Source organism: Ovis aries, chromosome 19 (genome assembly GCF_016772045.2).
Source record: "Ovis aries strain OAR_USU_Benz2616 breed Rambouillet chromosome 19, ARS-UI_Ramb_v3.0, whole genome shotgun sequence".
Lineage (NCBI taxonomy): Eukaryota > Metazoa > Chordata > Mammalia > Artiodactyla > Bovidae > Ovis > Ovis aries.
In genome coordinates this window covers 45,446,308-45,464,896 of record NC_056072.1, presented here as the reverse complement: position 1 = coordinate 45,464,896, position 18,589 = coordinate 45,446,308, and the positions used below count along the sequence as shown (strand labels likewise).

Below are 18,589 nucleotides of genomic sequence, written 5' to 3'. Positions count from 1 at the left end.
AGGGGGCCTGGAGAGGAGCTAGAGGCAGCATATAGGAATACACAGTGGATCTAACCAGCCCAGACCACATAATTTGGGGAGCCCGGAGCAAAATGAATTGTGGCGTGCCTCATTCAGAAATTATTAACAGTTTCAAGACAGTGACAGCAGAGCATGAAGCCAAGCTCAGGGTTCCATGGACTACACAGGTCACATGCTGATAATACTGGGCTAGGGTGTGAGGTTTATGGGGGAAACAACTAGCTCTAGGGGCTGTCAAAACTCTTCAGAAAAGCAAACTTTCCCCAGTCCACTTTGCTCTCAGAAAACACCACCCTTGGATAATCACAGTGAGACAAATGAATCATGCCTAGGCTAGTATCTAGAAGTGCCAAAAAAGGGAGGAGCTGTCAGGGTTGTTATGCTAATTCCAATTTGTTGTAATTTTTAGAGCGACTTTTCCTAAATTATGATCCATTTCAACACCAAAACACCAGATTCAAGTCAGAGGCTTATGATGCTATTATAAGCATATTACTGATGCCTAGTAAAATAACTTCTTGTAATGTTTCTTTTATAAGGGCCATAAATCAAAATATTCAAAACAGTTAATTTTTAATGTGCCACTATTATCCATCTTTAGTTATAAATTTAATATCTCCTTAGGCCCCACAGATTGTAATGCGACTCAAAACATGCAACGGCTGTTCAGAAATAGAAGGTTCTCCCAGTATCTCATTATTTAAATCCTTAAGATATGGTTTTAAAGGCCTGAGGATATCTGAGCAAACTTGTTTAAAGGAGTCATAAAGAAAGATAAGTAGTTTTCCTCAGAAGCCTATAAAATTTATTACAATATATTAAAGCGGGATTATATATTGACTAATTTTCAGAAGGCATTTGTTTTCTGGGATACATGGTGTTTGGGGAAATTTCATAAAGGAATAAGGAGGATGGGGATTTAATACCATTATCTCTGCTTCCCTTGAGCAAAGCAAGGCTGTCTATATGCCTTGGCACCAGTTTCATCCTGAAAATGACAAGCTTTCTGTGTCAGGGGATGGTGGAAGGCGGGGGGTTGGGGTGTCAAAATTCTGTGAAAGACCAATAGAGTCTTTATTTTCCAGGAGGAGAGGCTTTCCTGGTGGCTCAGATGGTAAAGAATCCTCCTGCAATGTGGGAGACATGGGTTTGATCCCGGGGTTGGGAAGATGCCCTGGAGGAGGGCATGGCAACCTGCTCTTAGAATCCCCGTAGACAGAGAGTGTGGCAGGCTACAGTCCACGGGGCTGCAAAGAGTTGGACATGACTGAATGACTAAGCACAGCACACATCCAGGAGGAGACAGAAACGCAGCCCAGTCCTGACACTACAACACGATGGCAGAAGAGCCCCAAGAAGGACTTACACTTCTCTAGGCACCCCCCAAACTCACAGAATTTTCCTTTGCCTGCTTGTGCATGCATGCACAGCACATGCATGCTGTGGGCAGGTTTCATATGTTCACTAACATTATAAAATTTTTCCTTCTCACTTAGAGCTGTTTTAGGTCAATTTGCATCTTTATTAGCTATTCCATATCAGTAAAGGCCATATTTCTCTTAAACTTTTCTCTAGATAGGGAGTCTCTCAGACAAATTTTAGCATTTCTCTGGTTTCCCTACCTCCCTATATCAACAAGTTGCCCTTTGGAACCACTTTGCATCTGGAAGAGTTAATTCTGTACTGTTTTCCTCTTTACTAAAGAAAGGGAGAAGAGGGGAGAAAAGGGGAGATGTAACCAGGAAGCAGGTTCTACTGGTGGTCAACAGATCCAGGAAGTGTTACATCTGTAACTATGTGGAAAGATGCTGTAAATGAAAGTCAAACCTCTGTGTGTTCCCTGAAGGACCAGAGAAAGCAGTCTGACTCACTGATGGGACCTTCGACGGGTTCAACCGAGCAGTGAAAAATGTCAATGAAAACTGTCACCCACGGGCGAAACACACCAGTTACTATTTTCAAATTCATCTGAAGAACCACTGTTTACATAATATGAGTGCAAGACTTGCAGAAGGGCACACCTGTTTACTTCTCCTAAAGAACTGCCTCTCCAATCACAGACCTGGGACATTTCACATTTGTCCCAGAAAAAGAACTGCATGGTGAGTACTTCTGACTATGGCACACAATCTACCACATTTCTTGTTTTGAATAGATATATATATGCTCATATACAATGTCACCGACTTCAACAGAATAGTCCGTGTCACCATAGGTAGATATATTCAGCTCCAGAGCATTTGTGACTTGGTGCTAAACAGCCTGCAGTATCCCGGAGAGGTGTGATTCCCAATGGCAAAAGTCGACAGAGTTCAATGTTCCATTTTATATTAATAACACAGAGCATTACATGCACCACTATTCAACTATAATGCAGACAGCCAAGAAATAAACAGTGGGTTCGCAATAGATAAAAATCAACCTTTAAAAAAACAAAATCCTCTGAAAAAAACACAATGCATGGAAATAATGTAAAACTCTGTAGACACGCAATTGTCAAAAAGCAACAGATATAATCCCACTCATGAGTCTGTCAATATTAACATTTCTATTCAAGTTCATTTAAAGAGATACAGTTACCCATTCACCATTACTATGGCTTGCTCCTTGTGTTTTCTTCAGAACTGCCATAGAAGAGAGTACAATTCATTAAATGGGCTTCTTACACATGATAGTTTCAGCTCCAGGAAGATAAATAGCTTTGTTTTCCTTATTCCTTGCCAAACATTTGGCACAACCAGAAGGACATGGGAGTTACACCACACTGGCATATCTGGTAAGAGCGAGCAGACGGCTGAACACCATGACTGGAGAACTGTGACAATTTCTGAGTCCACAATCATGCCTTTAAAAGTGTGGATAAACCCTAATGAGGGCAGAGTTTACATCTTAAACAACTTAGAAACATTTGAATGGTACTCAACCCGGCCCCAACAAGGCAGAACAACAATGTGGTTGCAGGGAGGGGGGTATGGAGGAGGGAGCTCTTGGGGGTGGTCACGGCACACAGAAGCAAACACAGGGCACATCACAAACAGCAGTGAGCACAACCGAGCACGCACACAATACAACACTAGAACACAATTTTAAAAGGAAAAGGATATAAAAGATGGTTTTTCTCACCCCTCAAAACAAAACTGGAACTTTGGTTTACGGGCCCGGCTATGCCCATATGCCCTCCTCGTCATCCTGCGGCCGGCCAGGGGTAAGAAGGTGCACGGAGAGGAGGGGAGCACCGGAATGAAAGAAGAGAAGGTTAGTTACACTGGGATGCACTGCAAAGGCACACTGATCTTCACTTTGTTTTTTAATCTTAAAGAGCGAGGAAAAAAAAAAAATCCATAGTAACTTAAAGTTCCACATCACTGACTTGTCAAATACATAACAGTTTTGTATCTATGGCAACCCCCACACAAAAACATTCCACCCACCAGGCTCTGACTCTGTGTCAAGATTGGATTAGAAGATTAAAATTAGTCTACATTAGCAGATGATTATTTTTTTGGAAAGCATGCAATCTGAATTGCATATGCCTAAAGAGTAGATTAAACCTTTTAAGTAAGCAGAGAAGTAATTATAGTAACTAAATACCCTTAATTTCTCTTAAGCTTGAAGTATCAATAAAGGCTGAAGAAGAATTTTTTAAAAAACCAAAATTCCACCAACTTGGGTGGAACGAACTTCTGTAGCATGCGATAATTCACATTGGTTATTTCACAAAGGCTCAAACATGCTGTGATCTTCTGGATTTGTCAGGTTCTATTTTATTCTCAGCATAAAAGAGGATGTGCCCACCATGGAATGATTATACATTTGTATGGAGTGATTATACATTTGCAGTCAAATAAGTTTCAAAGCAAAGAGAGTAAACTTTCAATTCAGTAAAATGCTTGTAGAAAGGAAGTTTTGTTTAACTTAAAATTGTGCTCAACTGTGGATAAATGGGAACTTATTTGGTCTAAATTCTTGTTAAAAACATTTCCAGAATGGTTCAGGCCATTTTCCTCACTTAGTGAAGAGGTGGATGGGCAAGGAAATTGAATCTATACAGACAGAAGTATATCCGCCGTCACAAGGTCGTGTTTTGGACAAGAATTCTCACTGCTCACTGCAAGGATAGAAACAAAGTGTAGAAAACCCAGTGGTTCATATTCTGGTCTCACACGTAATTTGGGAGCTGTGTCTTTTAACAAAGCCCTGAAAAACCCAGGTTTTCCCATGATTGGCTTCTCTGTTTTGAAAACCAGGAACAGGAAAAACAATAACTTTAAGCATTTTCTCACAATATGTATCCATATTGCTTAAGTTGTTGTAATATCAGGTTGAATTATATGAAAATGCCCACTGTTGGCCATTTTGGGTCTAGAAAAACAGCAACTTCATACAGTTTGACCTAATCTTGCCAACAAGGCTAAGATGATTTTATCTGCTCAAGAATTTGGATCTATGGTCTTTGAAATGAGTTTTCATATGATTTCTTTTGTATTTTTGTGAATTTTATTTTGTATATTTAAAAATACTATTCTGACAAAGGGAGTTCACCAGACTACAGCCCAAAGAATTAACAATGTCCCACTTATTTGAGTCAATCAAATGATTTGCACACAGTCCGAATTGGACAACTCAGTACGAATTTGCACTGACAGTTTGGTTAGTAATATTCTGGCCCCACATAAGTTCAACTGATCATCTTACTTGGGTCTCCTCCTCATGTAAAATTTACCTGTGTCTATTTACCACTACAGTGGTAATAGTAATAGTCTAGTAATTGCTCCTGGCAATGAACCTCCCTTTTCCCTACCTAATTTGAGAAATATGGATTATTACATTCATTCAATTTTCTCTCAGTTCCTGGAGAAAAGAAAAGCTTATGTCCTTTTTTATGCTAATAAAGAAGGAAAGTATAGCAGGGAATCCCTCAAGCATCCACAAATGGGTCTCAAAGGGTCTAGCAATTCCTTGCAGTTCAATACAGAATGGTGTGGGTATGTGTGTAAGTATATTTCTTTGGATGGAGGTCCTAGCTTTCATTATAAGCTTCCTGACTCCCAAAGTCACTGCTGCAGGAAAACTCAGAGAGATGCTATGATTTGCCAAAGTCACACACAAAAAAATAGGCAGTTTTCCTCAAAATGCAGCCTATAGACCCTGCTGACTGCTTCTGAATGGCTGTAAAATCATTCCCTTTGCTGAGCAGTTTATTTCATTTTGCATTTAAAACCAACAGCATGTAGACATCCAGTTTATTTCAAATCCAAATATGTTTTAAATTTTGAAAAAGAAGAAGGAAGGAGGAAAGAAAGCCACTGTTACCAAAATCTATAACTATTTTTCTAATGCTGAAGTGTGGTCTAATGCAAATTACTTTTAGCAAATTAAATATATTAAAAAGTGGTAATTAATTATGATTGAAGCAGACAGGAGTTGTAGCTCAAAAATACACACTGCCAATATCACTACTGTGCCTCGTCCACCATAGGAATAAAAAGGAGCTCCCAGATGTCGAGGGTTATTAAAAGCCAGATGTTGAGATCGACGTTTTGTATGCTGGTGAATAAAGTAAAGAAATATGACAGTCCAATATAAACTTTGCTAACGTTTAACATGGCAGAAATGTGGATACATTCCTTCACTGCGCTCAGAATATTATGCATATCTTTCAAGTTCCTAGTTTCTGAAGTTAAAAGTATTTAAAAGAAAATAGAAAGGGAAGTGGTGGCCATTTCTGGTCTCTCTAATCTTCAAAGCTTAAACATGAATTGACCCTAATCACCAAGTGATCTGGGTCAGAGTGAGTGTCCGCTTGGGGAATAAAAAAACAAAAATGCAGGAGCTAATCAGAGACGGAGCCCCAAATATTTCCAAACGTTCACAGCTGTCTGACTCTTGCACCGCCTGCATCTTTGTATGCAAATATTAATTTGTTCAGCAACCTTACTGCCCAGAAATGTAAATCTGGAGACCAAAAAAATAAAAACCAGATAAATGTCACTTGATCCCTAACTTCATGCCAAGTTATTTAGAAATTCTTGAAGTTTTAAAATGCATCTATCAGGCCTGGGAGAGTCAGTTTCCTTCCCTTGTTTTTCTGTTTTCAAACCGACTTTGCAGCGGGCTTTCTGGAGGCTGCCTGGTGTTTGCTCCCTTGTGTGTTGTCCCTGTGAGTGATTGCTATGCCAGGAGTTGCCAAAATATCTGGATGAGAAAAAAACCTCTAGTCCATCCGTCATCCATCTGCTTTTGTCCACAGCATCTGGGGATGGAACATCCAAGGTGGGCTGAAGCCCAGAGCACAGTGACCACAAAGCCCATTTTAAACAGGGAGGAGGCTTAACTATCAAATAAACTCAGGATGTATCTATTGCTCCAGAGATGATATGAGGACTTGATGGAAATCCTTCAGTTCCAGATGCTGGGCTCTAATGGGGTTCTCTAAATACTGAGATAAAACAAAATCCCTCACCGGATGGGCTGCTCAAGGGGCTATGTTGATGACAAGATCTAAGAGCAAAGTGACTGAGTCATCACTGACAAGATGGGAGACTTGCTGTGGGGACATTTATTAGCCCAGCCATGGAGGTCTGGGAAGGAACTCTGTGATATGACCTGATAAACAGACCAGTGTAAACCTTTAATTGGTCTCTATTTTGAGGTATTTGGTATAGCCAGCAGGCAAGCCTCAGCCCATCACAGGGCTGGTGTTTAAAGAAAAACACAAAACCCCCTGCAATTTTCTTTCAGTTGATAGCTGGCTTTTTTCTTGAAATCGAAGGGCTAGGTTCCTAATGAGGACCTTACTGTCACACTCATCCTAACTGAAGATTAGAATGAAATTATGGATGCATCACTTTTAAATCAGCCTACTGGCTCTGTAAGAACTCAACCACTTGTCTCTGCCAGGAAGTTCAACATGGTCTCCCGGTGGGACAAGCAGGGTGACCGTCCTGGTTACTGACAGGGTGTGGTGTGGGCAGTCACCAGATCCACCCCTACTTCTCCTAGAAGTTCATGGCTCCTCTGATACTGTCTGCAAACTTCAAGCACCAGCATTCTGCAAACTTTGGCCACGCAAGTCACAGAAGCAAGCCACAGTGTTGGGTGTATGATGCGTCCTGTGCCCGGGTTTGAGCAAAGCAGCAACTCTCAGCATTTCTAAACTGCAGGCTTGGCCAGAATTAGGGAAATCAAGTGTATACAAAGGAAAGCAAGGGGTGTGAGCCTGGAGATAAGGGCATCAAGCCTTATCAGGGCACTAACGGGTTTTCTTTCTGGGTCAAGTCCAAACCTTTCCTCTGGAAACCTCACATTTGTGTCTGTCACCTCTCCTGCCTCCTAGAATGCATAGCCCATAAGTCGATGTCTCTGTTTATGTGACGAGGTCAGGAATGGCTGCAAACTCTTAGATAATCTGATCTGTCACAGCCTGTGGTACCCATTTGCAGACAAGTTCTCCCAAAGAATAGCCAAGTCCTTTCTAGATTCAGATACCTGTTCTGTGCTCTGTTTACAAATGTTAATTAATTTTTGACCTGGGCTAGAAATGAGCCAGCAGGAATTAGCACCGGCTCCAGGTTAGAAAGAATGGGATGGCTTGCAGTGTTTCTTCACTAAGAATCACTAGGACACAGGGCTGGGGAGGGTCTTTATGCAGACTGGGGAAGGCAGGCTCAGGGACAAAGATGAGGTAGGTCACTGAAGTATAGCTGGCCAGGAGCTGTGGAGCGGGGGTCAAATTCCAGTCCATCTGACCACAAAGATTCACCCTCCTGACATGTGGACCTTGAAGCCACAGAGAGAAGCCCTCATTTTGGCCCCCGGAAACACCTGAGGGTCCTGCTCAGCTCAGCTCTGAAGTCCTTAGGACTCCATGCTATCTCTTTCCAAGCTGTTGAAGGTCCTGGTTGGGACTGGATGGTACAACTTAGGTGGGGTTTCTCTGGCTCTTGGAAGAAAGACAACCTCACATGCATACGGCAGATGTCCCTTATACAGCTTATCAGCAGCACCCCACCAAGTTTCAAAGTCCCTGGGGGAAAAGGCAGCACCCCCATACCCCTCACGCTCTGTCACAGCACATGTGGGAATTTAACATGCATTTTCAAACCAGAAAGCCTATAAAGACTGGCCCCTGCTTTTCTGAATGACTTGAGTCCTCTAATAGAGAAGGCAGCCTGGATTTCAGAGTTCCTTAGGTGCTGCCAAGATTGTGTTTACTTGTTTCTCCCCAGAATGGTTCAGTCCTCCTTCTCATGGCACTAGCTGCACTTCTGATTTATTCTTCTAACCTGACTTGGTGAGAGCTGAACGGCCCTGGCTAAGGGAAAATATGATGGGCGATGTCCATGTTGTAAAAGATACACACGGGTGTTTCTCAAGGGAGATGCAGAGACTGCAAGCAAGCCTGTGCAGCCTGGTTGGTTCTCAGCAAGTCTACCACACCGGGACCCCCTGAGGCAGGGGGCCATCTAAATCCTCTTTGGTAAGCCATGGAGAACATTTGAGAAGCTTGTGGGACATTCTCCTTCACTTCTAATGCAGCATCTTTAGGCACTTTCTCATTTTTTTCCAACTATCATTATAGGGTGACATGAAAACTAGCTGTCTATTTCCTTCAAGAAAAAGTTAATTTTGACAAACCAATCTTTAGTGCGTGGTGCCAGCTCTCTCAGCTGAAAGATACAAGATACCCAGCTGAAGATAAAAATGCTGGAAGGTTGTATACTGGCCAAGAATATATTTTCAGAGCCCAAAGTCAACATCTGCTAAAAGCTGAGCCATTGCCAGATAGCCATAAAAAAGGGGTGGGGTGGAGACAGGCTTTATTTTCACTCCCTCATCCATCAGTCATTAACGCTTGGCTTTGTTAAACAGAGTGAAAATTGTGTTTTTTAGCATGATTCTGACTCTGCTGTTTCCTGGCTAGGGGGCAACCAAATTCCCTAGCCCCTCGACTTTTCATGTCCTCAAGTGCCTCAGAAAGAAAAAAGAATCAGAAGGCCCTGATACTTCACAGGGCTGCTGTGTGAATTAAACTGGAGAATGTAAATTAACCTGACTTGTAGACCTTAAAAATGTATACAAATATAACTGGGCACACCGCCCTTGTTGGTGGCATTTCATAGGTTGTCACTATTACAACAATTTATTTGATATTGTGCTAAGACCAAAGGCAAAAGGGTGTATGTAAAAAAGGATCAGACAGTGTGTTAAACCATCCTTAGTTATTTTAACATCTCTGGGCTATTCAAAGCTATGGTTTATACCTGTCATTAAAATACAGATGCTGAAACAATTTTTCAAATGATATTGTTCCACAAATACAGTAGTTTGCAGAATCTGGCTAGTGGGCAACCAAATTCCCTAGCCCCTTGACACTGTGTGTCCATTTACGTTTAAAGAATGTTTTCAATTCTCTTTTCTGTGGTTCCTTATCTTCTGAGTGCTGCAAGTGCCTGGGGCATGGAAGTCCGACATGACCCTTATTACATCAGTTCAAGAAAAAAAAAGGCAATGGTGTTTAGCAAGAGAAAATGGATTTCCCTGCTTCCAGACCTTTCAAAGTTGGCCACCCCCTTTCAATGGGGGAGCTAAAGAGCTGCCTCTTAGACAAATGTGACCGGATTAAAGCAGCAAGTTGAAAAGGAATCAACCCTTCCGCGATGCCAAGATGAGTTACATCTACAAGCTGGGGAGGGGAGACTGTCTGAAAACCCCTGTTGACTCAAAGGATGCTGCAACAAATCTCTTAATGAAACCCTAATACTGCCCACAAGGTTTAAAACTAAGAGGAATCAGTGAAAGGGGAGAAAAACAATTTTATCCAAAATAGAGTAAGACTGAAATCTTCAATAGGCTCAAATTGCCTTTAAGGAAAAACCCTTTTCTAAGAGGAGGATCCTGATGCATTAAGCAGCTCTGTCTTTTTCCCCAGATATGAAGACCCTACCTGGCAGGGTTTATCAAATCATGCCCTTGCGTGCTTACATGTAAGGAGTTAACATCACACCCAGATTACACAGCTTTGGCAGTAACTTGCTCATCTGCATGGCTAGCTTTCCTAAGAGCTGTGTCACCCCACCTCCCTTCCTCTCCTGTGCCTGAAACGGTTGGGTGAGCACATAACAGCTAGTAAGGAGGGAGCAGGTGAGTACCTCCCACAGCAGTGCAGACATTTGTCCTCATTTCTTTCCTACCTGTGGCCTCACAAAGAGCCCTGACAGGGTCATTCCAGAGCCTCTGCTCTTAAACCAAACAAACAAATAAACTACCACCTTTATTTCCCAATGGTGAGAAATCACATATTCCTTCTGGCTTGTGTTTTAGTAGCTTTGGGGATTCGGGGTATTCTTTGAGGGATTAAAAAAAAATGACATCTAGGTATCTTTCTACTTCATTTACTTGAAAAAAAAAAATCTGTTGAGTTTTAAACACAGCATCTTCCAATCCACTTGCGATAAAAGGAGCATCTGAAAAGGGGCAAGTAAGCACAAGAAAAACACTTTTGTAACAATGTGTGGTGAAGGATGTTAACTAAACTTATTCTGGTAATCATTTCACAATATATCCATATACCAAATCATATGTTGTATATCTCAAATTGATACAATGGTAAAGGTCAATTATATTTTCACTTGTGAAAATTAACTGTTTAGAAAAAGAAAAGAGGCAAGTGGATCATAAGATATAGTTCAAGATGCATTCCAGGATTTCTCTGACTCCGATGTGGAGAGGACTGGCCCAAGAGCAGGAACAGTTGAAATCTCTGGACCCTTCTCCCATTCAATAAACATTAGCCCAACAAGACATTTCTTCATAGGTTTTGAATTTGAAGGCTTCATCCCTACTTGGAGCCAAAATCCAAAGCCTTCTTCCAAGAAGTGGGCCATGAAATTAGATTTGCAATGCAAAGCACCTCTATCGTCTCTTGTTTAGTCAAGCTTCAGACATACTAACTTGGATGGGAACCCGATACTAAAAGCCTGTGACACGTAACTTCTCTTATTAGGTTACCGTCATGGGGAACAAATTTCTTTTTGGTTGTCCTGAAACTATACTTTAGCAAATTCTGATACATAGGAGTCAATTTTTCTTCTACATAGGAAACATGAAAATGTATTTACACACACACGCACATATATGTATATATAATGAAAATTCAAACACTCACACAGGGGAAGTTAGGGAGAGAAATTTCTAGTTAAACATGATCTTGAGAAATTCTTCCATATGTGGAAAAGTCCTCGGTTCGTCTGACATGTAGCTATACATACATATATACACACAGGACACTATGTATACATTTATCCCACATTCATTTAACCTCAAAACATAAAATAAATTCTTTTTTTTTTCCTCCCTAAGCAAAAGCTAGGAATAACAACTCTATACACAGAATCCATCTTCTGGGGGCAATGGAGCAAGTTAAACCCCTCGTCTGTTTGTTAGAATTCAAAGGGCTGCACTTTGGCTAATCTGCTGGTGAAAGTGCAAGGAAAGCAGGGCATCAATCACAGAAGCCCATCCGGCATCTCACAGAAAGGGCGAGTGGGGAATCCAGAGGCCTGGAGTCGGGTCTCTGAGAAGTAACAGGGCCCGGGGAGGGGCTGCTGTGACTGCTTCCTTCTCTGGGTGGACAGTGAGACTCTACAAAGCCCTGTTTCCCAAACATAAAATCCAAGCGCTCGGGAGGGGGAAGAAGAGGAGAAAAGCAGCAGGGGTGGGGATGCTTACAAGACAGATCCGGGACCAAGAAACTCATGCGGCTTGGAAATGTTGTTACCTTTCTCCAGCCACATCTCAGTAAGGACCTGCTGGCTGGAATTTCCCCTCCTGCAGGAATGCTCTCCAGGATACAGACTAATTCAGTCTGGAAGCTCAGGTGTGTGTAGTATGGACAGAGGTGCGAGGGTGAGAGAGCAAGAAGCTCATTTTTGTTTCTGAATCTAACTCTACCTTATGGCTCTTCTGCCTGTAAGAAGAGGGTAGAGGGGACATGTTTCGAGACCAGAAATGTCAAAACCAAGGTAGTGAGTGCTGCAGCCTCTCTAAAGCAGAGCATAGGTGCAGTCAGCATGGGTGAGATCACTGGGATAATTTTGTTGTATCTTAAAATATAATCTGTATATCGACCCTATGACCACTAATTTGAAAAGAAAGCCAAATCTATGTCTGGGTTCTCTAGTGGACAAGGTATTTGGCAGCTTATGGGAAAATAGTACGTGTCTCAAGCATAATCAATGGGAATTTTCAGCAGAAAATGGGAGTGGACATTCAGTGCTCTGAAATGTGTCCAGCGGTACAAACTCATGTTTCAGCTGAGAGCCAACACATGCTGGGACCACAGAGTAAACAGGAGTGGCAGAGTAGGGACCCAAAGCCACTATTTACATCTGCAGGTGGATGCTGGAAACCGTCAAGTGGAGTCAGTAACATTTAGGATTAGGGCGATCAATTTTCTAGAAAGAGATAAGGAGAGTGGACACCCTGAAGTGGAGGATGTACAATATCTAACGCAGCTCTGTCACAATGAGGCCACTACCTGAAAGCCCTCCAAGAGCCCTGGCTGGTCCGATGGCAGCCTCGAGCCAAGGGAAGCACCCTCTAACTCTGCTCTGGGGGCCTGATTGGTCCCAGGCCTTGTGTGTACACAGGCTCATCGGTGAGTGAGCAAAGGAATGTGGATCCTGGTGATCCACTGCCCAGGGCCCACTGTAAACCAGAGTGATTTCTCTCCCTCTCTATGCCAGGCACTCTACTCCTTGAGATCCTCACTCTGGTACCTCGAGGGCAGTGAGAGAGCTGTAAGAAGCCACATTGTCACTGGCACAGTGATAGCAGGTATGGAGAAAAGTAAAGGGCAGGGGGGATGGGGGAAAATGAAGTGAATATCACAAACAGAAGAATGGAGATAATGCTGATGAAAGCTGGGGCAAATGGAAAGAGAACCGATGTGATGAAATTCTAATTCAAATTTGAAAACTAAACCAAAATGAGATAAAATTTACTACAACTGGACAGGAAACTGAAAATGCACATTTGCATTTAGAGGAAGTTGATACTGTAATTAAACCATATTTAGTACACATGGTTACATAAATAGATCCATACTGACATCCAAGGAGGTTTGCCCCCGGGGACAGCATTCAGAGATACAGACCCTTCTCTGGGGCCTGTTCATTTGCAGGTATGTGATTCTGAATAGATATCAGCCTCTCTGAGCTCCAGTGTTCTTATCTGTGTAATGGAGATAGTTCCATCTGCCCTTCTTATTTCCCAGAGGTACTACAGGAAGAACTCATTCAACAGACATTTATCGAGTACCTACTATGAGCCAGACAGGTACAACTATGCTTTGGAATATGTAACAGAGAGTATGAATATGACATAAAATTCAATCAAAAATTCCCATAATAAATTTAATAAGTGTTATGCCTCCATGCTCCTGGACTCTGTAGCCATCCCTTACAAGTAAGATTTCTATAAGCAAAATGTGAAATTTAAACTCTAATCGGGATCTGAAAGTCTTCAAGGTAGTAAAAATTCCTTGACCTTTCCAACTCCTGTGAGTGAGTGAGCATTTATATTCAAAGAAAGAGCCAGAGAGAGGAGAAACAAGTTCTGGGCTTTGAAAGTGACCACATATTCTGGGGTTCCAACACACACAAAAAAATGTTTAGGTTTTTGCCAGTTAGGTCCCCACAAATTAGAATCAGAGTGCCAGATGCTTTAACAACTGGAGGTACAGTTTGCACCAAAAAGAAGTAAGATTCAGGTCTTTAAAGACCCAACATCCAACCCAAGCATAGTAGTGGAAGTTCCAGAAGCCAAAGGGCAACCTGAGCGAGTCTGGTGTTTTGAGTCATCTAAAGTGTGGTGCTCACTCTGATGCCATGCTTTTCTTATCCATGGGGTTGGCCCACACCGGGGAGCCACTGGAAGGAGACTAATGAACTACGACTATAAAAGTTACACAATGCCTGGGAAAATAAGTAAAGAATCTTGGCATCCTGGATAAGGCAAGGAAAGATGCTACTTAAAAATAACAGATAGTGATGATGGCAGGTCCAGAGGGCATTTGGGAGAAGTTGAGTTTCCACTTAGCTTTTCTAAAATTGGTCTTGGTAATCTTACTAAAAATAAAACCACTAACATGTCTCCAGCAGGTACAACTAAGTCTTTGGTCTTAATTATTTCTCAGAGCTCACCAGCAGCCTTGTCATGGGAAATATTTCTTGTCTGCTTGCATGCCCACTTCTTGGTTTGAAAGGTTTCTTAACGCATTACTGAGATTTCTCTGAATGTTGTACTTGAACATATTCAATGACTATGGTCATAGGTCACAAACTACTAACTGCTCCTTTCTTGGGTGGGGGTCTAGTTTGTTGGACTGACACACCCCACTGAATTCTCTTACATATTCTCCATATTTCCTTCCCCTTATCACATGCATTTTCAATCCCTGAAGAGATGTGCATGTATGATTATTCTCACTTTCTTGGCTCCTCATTTTTATGATGGTTCCTTTAACTGCAATCAATTGATTTTTTTGGTGGTATAACTCATTCTCAGATGTCATTGTCTTGAAATAAAAAAGTATCCTAAGAGGTGAACACTCTCATTTTCTGCTATTAAACCATAAGGAAAATTTGCCTCAAAAGTCTATCTTTTGATGTACAATACCAATGGGCATTGGATCAGCCATGTTTTAAGCTGGGTAGTCTTTTCCTACACCTGATACTCTGAGGACAGTATTCCTCAGAGCACAGATGCTACTTGAAAAGAAGAAGAAAAAAAGATTCCATAAGCAAGTTAAGTCTGGGAAGTGCTGGGTTAAATAAAACTGGAGAACTTGCTTTCTTACATGACTTTATGGATCCTTTGATCTCTTAATTGCACCAAGAGTCTCCAAGATTATGTTATAATATGCAACACTTTCCGCAAATTCTTTGCCCACTGATTCTTTGTTTCAAACCTTCCTCATGGGACTAATGTTCCAAAAGTTACTTTGGGAAAGGCTAGTCTAGACTTATAATCCTTGGATTCAGTTTCTCCCAAGGAGAAAGCAAAATCATAGTAAAAGAGAGAGGGTCAGGGAAGAAGTGGAAAAAGAATCTAACTCTGCACGTACCTGGCAATAGTTAAATTGAGTTTCCTAAGGAAAAATGAGTTTCTCTGGGAAAGTAGCAAAGGGCTGATTTTTTTCTTTTCTTCTTCACTTTCATGTGCTCTGACCTCTTAATAAAGCTCAAAAGTTAATGTCAACACTTTGGAGCTCCTCTTCTACAAGGTATAGGTGGTCAACGCTCATGGCCACAGGAAAGTTAGGGCTAAAAGATTCATGGGAAGGGGATCAGGAATCCCTCAAAGAGACCTTTCTCCTTTAAGTCGGTTCATTTAGTAGGGGTACATCATGAACACTTAGTTCAAATCTCATCCAAATCAATCCGTTATTCAGCCTCTAATGTTGCCACGTGCTGATATAAAGCTGTCACTGTCCCCTAAGAAGTAGCTCCACTCCATATATGTTAGTATATATGCTTACACAATTATGTGTCGCTTTTGCAATCAACTGGGAAAGACTTCCCAGCCTGTCGATGACTGTCACCGACTGGGATGTAGATTTATAATGATGCACAAACTGATACACGAGTTGGTGAATACGAATCTCCATATCCCACACAGGGGGAAGCATCATTGTCCAGGAGTAGGAATACCTGGTCAGAAAGGTTAACCAGCCCAGGGAGGTCTTGCCAGCTCCATCTCTGGAGTCAGCCTCCTCCTATGAGGGCTCCCAACTTGAGTCTCCTTCTCTGACTGAAAAAATACACCAAGGGAGCATTACGGCCATGCTGACTCCAATTTAAAGTCGCAAAAGCTATCCTTCTGATGAATGATATTTCACTTTCACAGTGAACCCTACTGCAGTTCCTAAGTCATGGGCCCCCTAATTAAGTTAAAACTGCCTGTTATCTGTCTTGTTCTGACTGACATTATCCTGAACAGAAATGAATGAGACATCAGATTTTTGCTCAAAACCAGAGAGCAAACTACTTGAATATAAGGCTATTCTCTATTATTCCCTTACCTAAGCCCAGCAAAGTGGCCACCATGGGATAGGTGCTCCAAGCCTCGGCTGAATGAGCAAAGGACTCCCAGCTCTTGAGGGCCTCCTCGTCTCGGTGGATTTCTCCTCTGAGGAAGAGGATGACCCTCTCTGCCTCTATGTTAATGGGTTGCTTACAGTACTTACTGAGATGGAGAATGTGAAAGTGGAAGGTCATCACCACCTTCCTAATAATTGGCAATGTACAAGAGGTCCTGACCACGTGTGGTAGCTAGACATTTCTCAAGGAATGCTAACTCTTCTGTGGAGGGCACCACATCGGAGCAACGATCTCTGTCTTATAACAATCACCAGTGTCTGCCAACAAACAGAAGTCAACCAAACAGGCGAGTATTCTAGTTTAATGATTAAAGAGCTCTAGAAAGGTATCTGGAGGCTATCTTTTATAAAAAAAATAAAAATACAGCAGTCACAAGGCAGATAGGTTTGAACTGGTACTGTGTCTCCAGCATGACACATTAGTGCATGTGCCTCAGTGGTGAAACAAGACTGTTACTTCAGCAGGGGCTTGTGTGACCCACTCCCCCAGTTTGGGTCCAGATCCTTTTTTCTGTCGCTATAGTGTTCTCTGTTTCGGTTTCTCTGGGGGCAAGTCCAGGGTGGTCTCTAGTACCAAGAAAATCTTACACTCATTTCCCAAGGCAGAAGGTCAAGGAGCAAAGGGCAAGGATGAGAATGAATGAGCAGGATGCCAGGTACACTGGGGTAGGTGAATTTGGGAAAGTAGTGATGGTGAGGGATGTGATGTGAGGGATGATAACTGACTAAATAAAACCAAATTAAACCAAAACCAGACATTCAAGAAAACGACATAAAATCAATCTCACTTTCCACTTCACTGATTTCCAAACTGAGAACCCTTTTTGAGAGTTAATGACATAAACAGGTGCCTTTTTGCACTTAGCTTCAGAAACTAAGATGTCCTGTGTGAATATCCTTTCCAGGGTTGAGGACTCTGAGGGCAAATGCTTCCCAGGACAAGGACAGGGCCAAGCTGGGGGTGAGGATCGCTCTGATTGGAGCTACCTTACTGCACAGTTCCACGGGGTATGTCTTATGTTGTGAGCTATATAAATAGCACCCTCTGGAATTGTACCACTTCCTAGTAAAATTCCTGGAGATTTGGAATCTAAACTTCTCCTACAGGATGCTAGCAACATGAGGTAAAAAGGAAACAGAGTTATCTGAAAAAATTTTAGGAAGTCAGTAAGCACCCCTTCCTCTTATAAATAGTGAAACCCCTCCTCACACACCTCTCGCTCCTCACTATTTAGAAATATATAACAAAGGCATTCAGATGATTCCATTCTATTACCTATGACCTCACCTCTCTTGAAATTTATTGTGTAAGTTACACTACTTTTTAAAAAGGTCACAGTAAGATAAAAAAGGAAACACTATTAATATTGACTATGATATCCTGCTAATTTATATTTAATCCCATAATTTCCATAAAATTTCCCTTCAAGAATTTTAATACTAAACATATAAACAATCTTTGCATTTGTCGGGTGAAGGTGAATATCACTGAAAACTGCTGGAGGACTGTGTTTTTGTCAAGCCATCTCTCCACTTCTTTACTTAGGTAAGCGAGAAAATAGAGTCCAGATCAAATAAACCGGACGCCTTGACTTCACTTGCTAAAATGCAAGCAGAACTCATCTCTTTTCATGTAGTTTTACTCCACTTTTAATTTGCATCACTAAGGGATTTTCTAGGACAGTGCTCAGCAAACTCATGGCTTCTCTGATTGCCAAGCTCATGGAAACAAAGTGCTTTCTCTTAAAACTCTGAAAACAACATTCCGAAGTAACCCACCATTAATACTGTGCCAGCAACAGACTACATATCTATGAAAAAGAAAGGAGAAGAGGAAAGAAAACGCATAACATAAACAAGAACAGACAAAACCTTAAAGAGGAAGGAGAAAGGAAAACATTTAGATTCCTTGAGTGATGGAAATAAATACCAAAGCTATTAGTTTCAGTTCAAAGAACATATCACTTTATGCTGTTTATTATTTCTTGAGGATTATTTATTTTATCTTAAAATATCCAAAGGGTAAAAGGGGTCTTGGAGGTAAGCAGCAATGACACTGACCTGGTCAGGAGAGGGCCTGTGATTGGAATGCTGCGACCTCCCAGGGGACCGGTGGTGGTGGTGGTGATGGTGGTGGTGGTAATGGTGGTGGTCCTCATCGTAGTTGTCTGCCATCAGCTTCATTCTGTTTTGGGTCTGCACGGAACACAAACCAGGGAAGATTCCATCAGGAGCTGGAAGACCAGCCCGAGAGCGTCAGGGCACAATTACAACACCTGTAGGGCTCCCATTATTCTTTTTTTAGGAACAGAGATTTTCACTTTTAGTTCGATGGAAACTTAATAAAGAACACACCATTCCATTAGCTTTGGTGACAGAGGTTCTGTCACATCACTGAATCTGCTA

General features: G+C 41.8%; 1 protein-coding gene across 9 annotated transcripts in view; it reads right to left on the bottom strand.

Moving 5' to 3' along the window:
* Nucleotides 1–18,589, bottom strand: part of ERC2 (ELKS/RAB6-interacting/CAST family member 2) — a 1,001,656-nt gene that overhangs the window by 180,932 nt on the left and 802,135 nt on the right. For 6 of the 9 annotated variants that reach the window (XM_060402360.1, XM_060402362.1, XM_060402364.1 and 3 more), the window contains one exon: nucleotides 18,245–18,379. In XM_060402360.1, coding sequence (XP_060258343.1) covers nucleotides 18,245–18,379 — 135 coding nt within the window. Of the gene's footprint in view, nucleotides 1–3,144; nucleotides 3,211–18,244; nucleotides 18,380–18,589 lie in introns of all 9 variants that reach the window. The other 3 variants (XM_060402368.1, XM_060402367.1, XM_060402369.1) reach the window with 1 other exon arrangement.